The sequence below is a fragment of the Heloderma suspectum genome, chromosome 3, assembly GCF_057233095.1.
Source record: "Heloderma suspectum isolate Gila_16-S chromosome 3, 16-S_ref, whole genome shotgun sequence".
NCBI classification, from domain to species: Eukaryota; Metazoa; Chordata; class Lepidosauria; order Squamata; family Helodermatidae; genus Heloderma; species Heloderma suspectum.
Genome location: NC_139460.1, coordinates 309,831,462 through 309,843,622, shown reverse-complemented (window position 1 = coordinate 309,843,622; position 12,161 = coordinate 309,831,462). Strand labels below are relative to the sequence as shown.

Genomic DNA, 12,161 nt, shown 5'->3' with positions numbered 1-12,161 from the left:
GGGAGGGGGAGAATGGCACAAACCTGAGATTTACTGTGACTCATTCTTGCCACATCAACCTATGGTTTAGAGCAGGGATGGGCAGACTTCAGTCTTGCAGCAAGAATGAGCCACACCAATCTACTGTGTTTTTACTAGAACCCCAAGATCCACCAACTGGAACCTGATGCAAAGGACATACACTTAGAACGCAGCGGCTCGCCTGATTAAAGGCAGCCGCCGGCGAGATCACATCACTCCAGTGCTGAAGGGGTTGCACTGGTTACCAGTTGTTTTCCGGGCCAAATTCAAGGTATTGGTTTTGACCTTTAAAACCCTATATGGTTCCGGCCCAGCCTATCTTAAGGAGCACCTCCAGCAGCACCAGACAGGCCGCTTAACAAGATCAGCCTCGGATGGCCTTCTCTCTGTCCCATCAGCCACGACAGCTAGACTGGTGGGGACGAGGGAGAGGGCCTTTTCTGTGGTGGCCCCCACTCTGTGGAACTCCCTCCCTAGGGAACTCCGTCATGCCCCCTCTTTAATGAGCTTCCATCGTGCATTAAAAACGTGATTGTTCAGGCAGGCATTTGGGGTGGGTTAGGGTATTTTAGAAAATGTTTTTATGGTAGAATTTTATTGTTTTAAACTGTTTTATTGTATGTTGTACATCGCCCAGAGTGGCTGGGTGACCAGCCAGATGGGCAATTAATAAATTTAATAATAAATAAATAAATAAAATTAAAGAATTTTGAGCCCAGAAATTTCTTTGGAGTACCAGACGTGAACCACACAAATCCATACAAAAATCCACTCCTGGTTAACTGCCCCCCCCCACCCCATGTTCTTATTTCAGCTGTATAATGGGGTGTCTTTTTATTGTTACCATTATTAAACAATTAGAAATCTTTTGCCAATCTCCTTTAGATCACCTCCTGAGTAGATCCCAATCTGTCTTTTGACCATCCCTGAGACATGAGTATGATTTTAAGTTTACTGTTTCCAAAGATTTGCTATTTTAGGTGGATTTATGGATACCATCATTCTTCAGAGACCAATATGTACTCTGTTGCACACATGAAGCTCATACAACATAAGCAACCTAAAGAAAACTTATGATGGGCATAGTTTGCCCATATTTTTGTCATCATGAGCTATTTCCTTTTTTAAAAAATGGAAGGAAAGTGCTTTATCTGAAGGCAAAAAAAATGCATCTCTGAACAAACTTGTATCAGTATTATCTTCATCTTCAAATGTATATTTGAGGGAAGAAAAGAGGCTTGCACATGCAGCCAAGAGCACCAGGAAGAATGTTTAAACACACACACACACATACACACACACACACACACACCAACTAAGGAGGGCAAATGGCTTTGTTGAAATATATTGCATAGTGGTGTTTGTCGCGCCAAGTCTGAAAACTGAAATTGAAAACATAGATTTGAAATGATCATTAGATTTTAATGATCTGTTTTCCAGCTCCATATTTAATAATCAAAATGAAGATGTGAGTAGTTGCTCATGATGATAGGGTGCTTGCAGGAAGCCTCTTGATGTTTTTGACTCATTTTGCTTCACTTGACTCACTTTGCCTCACTGGTGTGGGAAATAGTTACAGTAGCCACTAACTGGGATTTAATGAAGTTGCCTTATGAGAGGTTATAATATCTGTCCATCTAGCCCAGTGTTATGGATTGCAATTCATAGTCTCTGTCTGGGGTGTTACTCAGAGGCCTTTCCCATCCCTTGCTACCTGATCCTTTTGTTAAAAACTGCAGATGCCAGGAATTGAACCCAGAACCTTCTGCAGGTGAAGCATGCATATGGTCTACCACTGAGCTATGATCCCTCCCTTAAATTGCCAGTTCAAAGGTGGCAACCGAATATTTGCAGGCACCTCCAATCAATGGAGAAAATGTTGTGAGTCGCCAGCCACACTCTGATCACCACCAACCAGGGCCATAAACAGGTGGCAAAAAGGATGAACAGGGGGCATTTCATGCAACCTTTCCCCTAAAAAGCCCTCTTTTGAGCTGAAAGAGTTCACTAACGAACATTCAGCTTAGCCCTCTGTAGATGCAATAAAAAGACTAGAAGAACATTTAGAAGAAAAGCCTCTTTATTCTCTCCCCCCTCACACCCCAAGTTCAACTGCTACTCAAATACACACATATCCTGTTCAACCTTCTCATTTCCCTATTGCTTTGGGGCATTTTTTAAAAAAAAGTCTGGTAGGCTTTTGTACATTTAAAAGCAACGGAACCCTGCATCTTTATTTATGACTATGTAAAATCAATGCCTGGTAATAGAAGGCGAAAGTCACTCAGCTAATTACACATGCTTGATGAACCGCATAACAACAGGCACTACTGCACTGCATGTTAGTCAAGGCATGTAAATTACTGCAGTTATTCTCATATGATGAAGATACAGCAATGTGATGGTGCTGTTCAGAAGAGCACCCTAATTTCCCTTGGCACACATTAGTATGGTCATCTGCAACCCTGGAAGGTAATCAGTGACATCTTCACAACACCAAATATAAAGGGAAGGCCACAACAAAATTAAGTTTTGTCAAAGTATATATAATTTATTATCTTACTTGTAAAATCCACTGAAGTTCAGTTAAAACCAGCCTTACATTCTGCTTCTAAAACTATGATCAGGAAGGTTGATAAGAAATGGACAGAGGTTTATTTCACATAGAAGACCTTTAAAAAAAGCTTCAAGGTGGTCAGAAACCTCTGCCTGGCTGGCAGCAGCTATTGGTTCTTCAAACAAATGGGGAGACCCATCTCAGCAACCTCCCCATTCATCCCTAGTGCTGCAAGATGAATCCTGTATAGCTGGAAGATGAGCAGGTAGGCTAGTAGCAGCAGGACAGGGAGATGGCTGGAACAGTTGTGCCTAAGGATGGACGGAAGTCCCTTACCTGGTCCCGCAGCTTGCTTCACGGTGGGGGGGAGGCGCTCCGGATCTCCCCCCGAAATTCTTGGCAGGGGGGAGGCGCCCTGCACCTCCCGGCTGAAATTCAGGTCGGGGGGGAGGCGCCCCATCCCTCGCCGCTGAAATTCAGGCCAGGGGAGAGCGCCCCGTCTCCCCGGCCACGAAATAAAAAAAGTAAAGTTTTAAAAAAAAAAAGTGATAGGCTACATAACGATTTATGTATCCTATCACGGCTAGATTTTCAAAGTCAGCCGTGATAGGCTACGTATATCATTACGTAGCCTATCACGGCTCACTTTGGAAAAAAAAAAAGCACATACACAAATGGCGGCGCCCATGGGCGCCGCCATATGCGTTCCTTATTTGGGCATGGGTAGTCTACGTAAAAATTTACGTAGACTATGGCGAAAATAAGGGCAACGCAATAGCCCAAATATGCCCAAATAAGGAACGCAAATGGCGGCGTCCATGGGCGCCGCCATTTGCGTACGCACTTTGTTTTTTTCAAAGTCAGCCGTTTTAGGCTACGTAACGATATACGTAGCCTATCATGGCTGACTTTGAAAATCTAGCCGTGATAGGCTACGTAAATCGTTATGTAGCCTATCACGTTTTTTTTTTTTTAATTTACTTTGTAATGGCTGCGGCAGCAGCCGGTCAGAAGACCGGCCGCCGCCCCCACCACTGCCGAAACGCCGCTGGGACCCGCCGCCGAGAGGGACATTCACATGAGGTAAGTCCCATCCTGGGGGGGGGGCGGGGGGGGAGAATTTCCCCAACAATTTCGGGGGGCCAAATGCGTTGGCATTCGGCCTCCCGGAGATTCGTGGAGAAATTATCTGCCATCCCTAGTTGTGCCTGTCAGAACCAATAGCAGCTACCATTAGGTGGAGGCTTCTCACTATGTGGAGACTCTGGTTAGACCTCCTAGGCCTGAATTTAAAATTCTGGTAATTGCTCACATCTAATAAAAAGCAGTAGAAGTTCAAGGTAGGGATGGCGGAGAATCCGGCCCCCTGGAGTCTGTGGCGGAACGGAACACTTACCTCCGCCTCCCTGTGGAATCCTCTTCGGCCAGATCCTCTGGCTCCAGAGCACTAGCGATACGGCCGCCATGCCGTATCGCTGGCTGAGGGAGATTGACTGCGGATGCAAATGGCGTCCAGAACGCTATTTACGGCCGTAAGGTCTTAGTTTAAAGTAAATGCAGCTGTAAATGGCTGCATTTACCTTAAACTAAGACCTTTACAGCCTCAAATGGTGTCCCGGATGCCATTTGTGGCCCTGTTTTTTCACGCGATAGGCTACACAAATAAAAAAAAACAAGGACGTCCAGGACGCCATTTGTGGCCGTAAAAGTCTTGGTTTAAGGTAAATGCAGCCAGTTACAGCTGCATTTACCTTAAACTAAGACCTTTATGGCCACAAATGGCATCCTGGATGCCATTTGCGTCCGCAGTCAATCCCTCTCAGTCAGCGATACGGCCATGGCGGCCGTATCGCTGGTGCTTCGAAGCCGGCCGGTGGCTCCACAGAATCGCCGCAGAGTGGAGCCAGCCAAAGAGGTTTTCCAGGGGGAGGAACAGATCACCTCCCCCAAAGGGTGGATTCCTGGCCGGACCAGCAGGTAGGGAATCCGCCCATCCCTAGTTTCAGATGCCTTACACCTGGGGATGCTGGAGAAATTCGAGACAGATTAAAATGAGCTCAGATTTCTAAGAATCTGACCTGTGGAATCCGCTAAGGAGTGACCCCCTCAGGCTGCACGGAGTCTGTGGGCTTTCGGATGGTATTTTTACTTTCCCAAAATTTACACATATAAATTCATAGGAAAACACGTATGTTTCTGCTGAGAAAATGTTGAATGGAATGGGGGACAATACACTAAATGTTACATACTGAGGTAAATTATGTCAATACTTACGTAAATACTCATGTAAATATTTACGTAATTATTTCTGTATTTTTCTGCATAATGAAAAAAATATATTCACATCCGTCTGTGGGCGGATGACAGAACGAAAGGTACCTGACAATCCGCAAAACACGGAGCGGATTTTACACAGTCCGACCATCCCTACTTACACCTTTAATAGCCAAGGGTAGAATCACATGGCTATTTATACCATGTGGCAGCCCCTTAAAAACTCTATGTGTGGCAGCTCCTCAACCCCATGCTCTAGAGCATTTGGCCATGTGGTAAATCAGATCATTAATGTGGCTCTGCTTCCCTGGATTACCATGTGATTTCAGGAACATATGAATCCCTGGCTCACCCCCTGGGTAGAGGCTGCATATGAATGTCTCCCCACGTGGTTAGTAGGACCACCACCATGTTTAGGCAGCATGAGGTAACACAACATGGATGGCACACTTTGGATTACCATCATTTAATTTATTATATTTTTACTACTGAGAACACTATTTGACCTTTTTGCCTCAGGTATCAAAAGAACTTTAACTATTTCTAAGTAGAGCACTGGGGGAGGGGGCTAGTGAACACACGCCCATGTGTTCAAGGAATGCATGAGGGAGGTCATAAGGCCACAGGGCCTAGTCATGCTCACCAACATGCCCAGTGGCCACAAAACAACTGCCATCCATTCTTTCAGTACATGGGGAAAAGGGCTGTACGCATGTACCAACATAAGCACGTAGAGATCTTCTACCCATGGGGAGATCCTGGCCCAATCAGAAAGGATCCTCCTCATGTGGAGGATGGCTTTAGGCATACGCTGGTGTGTATGTGCAGCCCCTACTCATGTGCGCCAAATGCATGGACAGTGGGATGTGTGTACTCTGGCTGGCACAACTAGCTGTTGGAGCCCCATGATGCCCTCATGGCTTCTGTGAAGATGTGCGGGGGATTGTCTAAACCCCCTTTAGGTTTCAGTTTTTAATTTTTGAGTGATTCCAACATCACTGACTTGCCGTTGGATGCTGTGGGTGCACTCATGCTGCAGCCATGCAGCAGCTTGCTCCTTAAGGGAGCTGGGAAGGGCTACCTGGAAGCCAACCACATACAATTCACAGCCTACGCAGAAACCCTCTTTCATGTACTGAAGGACATGGAACCAATACAGACACCAGGCTTAGCACTGACATTTTTCATAGCGACACTTTTTATAGCTCTCGCATAAACGCACATGCACACACTATTAGTTCAGCCAGAAGTAAGACTGAAAGAGTATTACGTAGGGTGTATCAACACATCCAGAAAAAGGGAGTGGTGGTGCAGCCCTCTTTGGGCAGTACCACTTCAGATCAGAACACAGGTGTGGATAAAAATGAAGGCTAGAAAAACCTACCCCAAAGCCTTCCTAGAAAAATTAGAGTTTGGGGTGTGGGTAATTAAAAACAAATATGAAGCCCCCTTTCAGAATTAAAAGAGAAATAATATTGTTATAGATCAGCCTTCCCCAACCTGGTGCCCTTCAGATGTTTTTCACGACAACTTCCAGCATTCCTGAGCATTGACCATGCTGGCTAGGATTGATGGCAACTGAATTCCAAAACATCTGGAGCGAACCAGGTTGAGGAAGCTTATTATAGATCATTTGTACTGCTGCAAATCCTTTATATCCAAGATTCAAAGATAGTAATATTAATGATATCACTGCTGTTGTGTTTAACTGAATTATTGGACAAGCAACACTCTTAGGTCTTAACGTTGGCGAAGTATTTTCAAATGATGCAGAATGGAAAACATCTTCAGATGCAGCTGCAATATGATGGCTAATCCTTTCTGTAACACTGCCTGCCTTTTACTTCTCTTCCTTCAAACTTGCCCCAAACTCTTCCATATTCTGCATCCAGTGAAATTAACTGGTGAAATTTTGAAAACACATACACAGTGGCCTGGTTCAGATGATCATTTGAGGCTTAGGGCGCAATCCTATGTATATTTAAACAGAAAAAAGCCCTACAACTCGCAGCTGGCTGGGGAACATTGGGAATTGTAGGACTTTTTATGTCTAAATATGCATAGGATTGCACCATTAATAAACCACAGTTTATGAAGGTTTGAATGAGCATCAGGGCAAAGCGTTCCTCCCTCATCTCTCCTCTCCCAAATGTTGCCTTCAGTACAAAGATCCTGGCTTGCATTAAGCCAGAGTTCCCCATTATGCCCAAACTGGGCGACTCTGGCTTAATGTTGGCTAACAAACCTGGAAAATAAGCCACAATGTAATGAGGAAATTTGGCTTAATACAAACGAGGATCATACTGAAAGCAGCCAGTGAAAGAAGGAGGCGAGGGAGGAGTATTAGGCCTCAACACTCACTCCTAGCTTCATGAACCATGGTTTATTACGCCTGAAATGATCAAGGAACAAACCAACAAGTGAAAAATATGAGACATTTATTTAAATTCATGCAAGCTGTCCATTTCTCAAGCCCATGAAGCTCAAAATGAAAGAGAAGAAGCTATGGATCTTTTGGACACGGATTTTGATTTGAGAAACAAACTTGAATTTTTAAAGGAGATATTTACCAGAGTGGGACAGGATATCATTAAATAAATATGGTCTTGGAATAGTTAATTGTGTTTATGGCTACTCTGACACTTGTGTCAGATGCTGCAGATGATATATTATTGAAAAGTGTGGTGTTACTGTAAAGTTTATCCAGATGTCTGGACTTATTACTACTCATTTTATAGAGATTGTTATTTTCTGAGACTTTCCCCTAAAAATATGAGCTTAAGGCAAGCCACGATCTCTGTATTGAAGGCAACATTTGGTGAGAGGCGAGATGAGGGAGGAACGCTTTACCCTGACACTCATTCATGCCTTCATAAACTGTAGGTTATTAATGGTGCAGTCCTATGCATATTTAGACATTAAAAAGTCCTAGAACTTCCAGCATTCTTCTGTTTCTGCATTATAACATGGAGGTCTATACACTGTCTGGGATCCAAGTTGCTATATTAAGTGTGAGCATGCCTAGTGGGTCATCCACGCTGCCCCCATCCCCATTTTCAGGGCAAACTCCAATACCATATCACAAAGTGCAGTTTCAAGAGAGGCTTGCCCAGAAGCATCAGTCCAAGTCTCCTTAGGTACACAAGCAAGTCCCAAAGTCTTTTGGATCTGGGCAACTATTTCCAAGTCTAGATAACAAATCCTTCATTTTTTACCGTAATTATGATGCTTACTATTTTTTCATTGTAATCCAATTTTCCCAGCTTTCAAAAGGTAGGATATACTTAGCCACCTCCACCTGTAACTTCAGGTATATGTGCAATTACTGTTTAAATAACATGAATGCATTTATAATTTTAAATAGCATAAAGATATCTGCTAAGGCTGAAATCCTATGCACATGTACATGGAAGTAAACCCCATGGAACACAGCAGGATATATTTCTGAGAAACTTGCATAGGCTTACACGGCTGATTATATGTAATACGTTTCATGTTCTTAAAGGTGTTAAGCAACATTACATACATTTCATTTCCCACCCACTCAAAGTCCATCCCCATAAAAACAACAATGGGGGTACATTCTTGTGCACAGCTTCCACATTTCTGAAATGTTGCACCTCTAGCTGTGGGAGCTGTGTGACTGACTGTTCTCGAACATCAAATGTACCGCTTATTGACAGCATGTTAGAGAGAAGGGACTTTAACTACTTTATATAGGGCAACATTCCAATATGCAATCATCCACCCACATTCTGAAGTAGTACAGTCTCAAGGTGACTGTACTATGTGCTTCTTTTGAATGTGCAGATTGACATTTGGTAGTCCCTTTTTCGGACAGGCTCTTTCACACTTTTAAGTTTCTAGAGAAGTGATTTAAGTTGCTATAGAAATGGATGCTTTGGTGATAGGTTCAAAATTACAGTAGCTTGTGAACAAAAGATAATTTAACTGACCTGTTTCACACATAATGCTAACCCATGGTTTATGTAACCCATGGTTAACCCATGGCTTGTTCTCTTACCCAGGATTTGTCTGGCAGACGTTAAAAAAAAACTGTAGTTTGCTTTCTCAGTTCCTGGGTTGTTTCCTTCCTCCTTCTCCCACTCCCTCCCTGTATGCCAATTGCCAAATGCCTCTGCGGCACTACAGTATTGGAATTTACAGCAGCTCGGGGGAGGGGGGTACCAGTCTTGCCCACTACCTTTATAGCCTGGTGAAACAACCCATGAACAACCCACAGTTCTGGGTTCACATGTACTGACAACCCATGGTTTAAACAACACAGAATTCACAACCCAACAACAAATCATGGGTTCTCCTTCTCAGTTGTTGGTGGTTAACAAACAATTGTTTGTTAGTGTGGCTAGGTTAACACATGACAACAATCCTGAATTCAACAACCCATGGGTTAAATAAAACATGAGCTATCATTATGTGACAACCAGATCACTGTTTGTTTTTAAATAAAACATGTACATAAACAATTGTGATGTTACTTTAGCAATCTGCATGCATAGTCAAAAACATTATTTTTGCAAATATATTTTAGATAGATATCTTCTAAAAAATGTGCACAGCACAAATAATTTAAATGACATTGTCAGCTATGTGCAAGGGAGAATTACTTTTCACAGTAGTTAGACCACCTGTGGGAAAACACCAGTTTTACTTATTCCCATCAATTGTGCCTACCTAACCACAATAGTCTATAGCACAAGGGTAAAATTATTAATTCCTTTTCTGCTGCAATCTATGCACAATTAATCCACCAGCCTTACATGGTTTAAATTCATACTGAGATTTCACTGGCAGGACACTCCAATCCCCAGTAAACACAAATATTCATATTATTGATGAATCCTAGTTCTGAAGTTTTGCATCCCAAATCTGAATACACAAGGGGCCTGGAAAATATGAGGAGATTCAAGTTTCAAATATTAATTGTAATTCCTTAATATACCCTTAGAAATCTGAAACATTCCCTTCTGAAACATTCTGAACTCTTGAGATTCTCTCTATTGTGGCTCTACAAGTGATAACTGTCTATGTATCCATCTAACATACCCATGGCCTAGATTTAGATACATAACTGCATAGTACTATCAGTACTAAAGGCTGGCATAAAGTATCATGTACGTATGTTACTGTTCCTGTATAGATACTGCTAGCAGTACTGAAGCCCAGCATAAAGTGCCATGTCCATCACTGTTGCTATATAAATACTACTCACAGAATTGTAGCCCAGCATAAAGTGCCATGTACAGCACTCTAGCTCTATAAATAATATAGAATAACAAACATAATACCAACATATAATCACCGTGTGTGTGTGTGTGTGTATGTGTGTATATGTATGTATGTATATGTATATGTGTGTGTATGTGTATATATGTGTATATATATATAACTTTTTTTCTCCCAGCAGACTATAACTAGTATTCTACCCTTCTGAAAACAGTATTCAACCTTTTCACCAGCTAACAAGAAAAAAAAAAAAAAAACCGACATGTGAGCAATCATTGATCAACCATATAAGCTCTCATATAGCAACTGCAAAAAATTGTTTCTGCTGGGATCATGGAAATCCAAGGCTTTCAATGTTTCAACTCACTGGATGTTATGCTACATCACATATGAAACACACAAGCTACAGCTGGGTGCCAGTGCTGTATCAGACTAATGCACAAAAAAACTTCTAAATCCACCAGTACAAGAAAAAAGGAGGGATGCTTAGTCTTTATGGTTTGGGGGAAAACAGTTATTCTTTCATTCTCTTGCATTTTAAACTTTCCCCTATTTTACTGGTTTTCAAGCTCATTAATTACAAACCGTGTTTTCCTTCCTGCACAACAACCATCAACAATAGTACCCTAATTTTTCTTTAAGATGTGTTAACTTGTTGTTCCTCTGTACGGTTGTCATGTTTTGTTTTGTTTTTCCAACCCAGATTTCGTTTTGTATCCAATTTATACATACCTCCTTTTCTACAAATTTTCTTGCCGGGTTTTCTGGCACATTCCTTGGATATTCTTTTGACTGAAAAATGAATAGAAGACTAGAAAATAACATGGAGCTCCGTGACAGACAGTAGGAGCATGCAATACCACTAGCTAACTTCAAGATGGCCTGCTTATTGATTTATTGGTTAGGTGCAGAAGAGCCTCAACTCCTTTTGCCTACCCATGCAATGGATCAAGATGTTGAAGGCATCTTTCCCAGAAGTCAATGGGTGGGAATGAGAATTAGGTACCAACTTTGACCTAAGAATACACGTGCTGAAGGACAAAGAAAATGAGTATAGACAAGAGAAGAGGAGAAGGGACAGTAGAGGCTAAGAACTGATGCATACATAGAAAAAGCAACATGCAGACATCTAAAAAAGGGGGGGGACGCTGGCATGCGGACGAGAAAGCCGTGCTGGCTACCAGTAAACATGATTTAATAGTAAAAAACTTCAAATAGGAAAGTAAAAACAAAAGATCTCCCTGCTTCTCCTGTAAGTAACTCACCATCTTCAGTTGGGACATATATATTCAAATAGAGGCAGTCTTCATTCTGATCTTGTACATAGGTAGAAACTATATCCAAGTTATTAGTAAACCAGACAGGAAGCATGACTTCAGGTAACCTGCCCTCTATAATGTTCTGGGGACACACTGGCGCGAACTGTGTAGCATTTTGGATATCTGGCCAGGGAGATGGTGGTTCGGGAGGTTGAAATCGACGCTCCCCAACTGGCGGGGCAGCATAAGGAACTCCGAGAAACTGAACGACAGGCCCCAAAATTTCATTGTTCAATTCCTTCTTCATCCCTCTGATCTTCCCAAAGTTGGTGGTCACCACTGGGTCGGTATCATCCAATTTTTGGGATGACACAGCAGCAGCGTGAAGCAAGAACCCAAGTACGCAAAGAGTGAACGTGGCATCCAATCCCATGTGCAACAGGCGGACTAGCATCGCTCGCCACATGCAGTTCAGCCACATGGATCTTGGAAAGGCCATGGTCCCACATCAGTTGTATAGCTATGGTTACAACAATCTTATTTGTATCCACTTGATGGGGAGGCGGGTGGTAAAACAGTGCTCTTTTCAAGGGACCAGGGATATGAAATGTATGAATTGGGCCTCCAAAGGGTGAGGCCGTCAGAACACTCTCAAAAGGCTCTTCACATGACAAGCATCTTCCATTGATTTCATTCTCTCCAAGGCAGCATCTTCACTCAGCCCTATTTATCAGACTACATTCGATTGACAATTCTGTTTTCCACAGTAGGGATATGAAGAGAGCATCCATTTACTGCAGATT

General features: G+C 42.6%; 1 protein-coding gene across 1 annotated transcript in view; it reads right to left on the bottom strand.

Moving 5' to 3' along the window:
* The window catches only part of NLGN1 (neuroligin 1), a 774,195-nt gene extending 762,338 nt beyond the window's left edge, over nt 1-11,857 (bottom strand). Inside the window, exon 1 of the mRNA XM_084847507.1 lies at nt 11,365-11,857. Within this exon, the coding sequence (XP_084703633.1) occupies nt 11,365-11,857 (493 nt within the window). The remainder of the gene's footprint in view (nt 1-11,364) is intronic.
* Nucleotides 11,858-12,161: the final 304 nt, after the last annotated feature.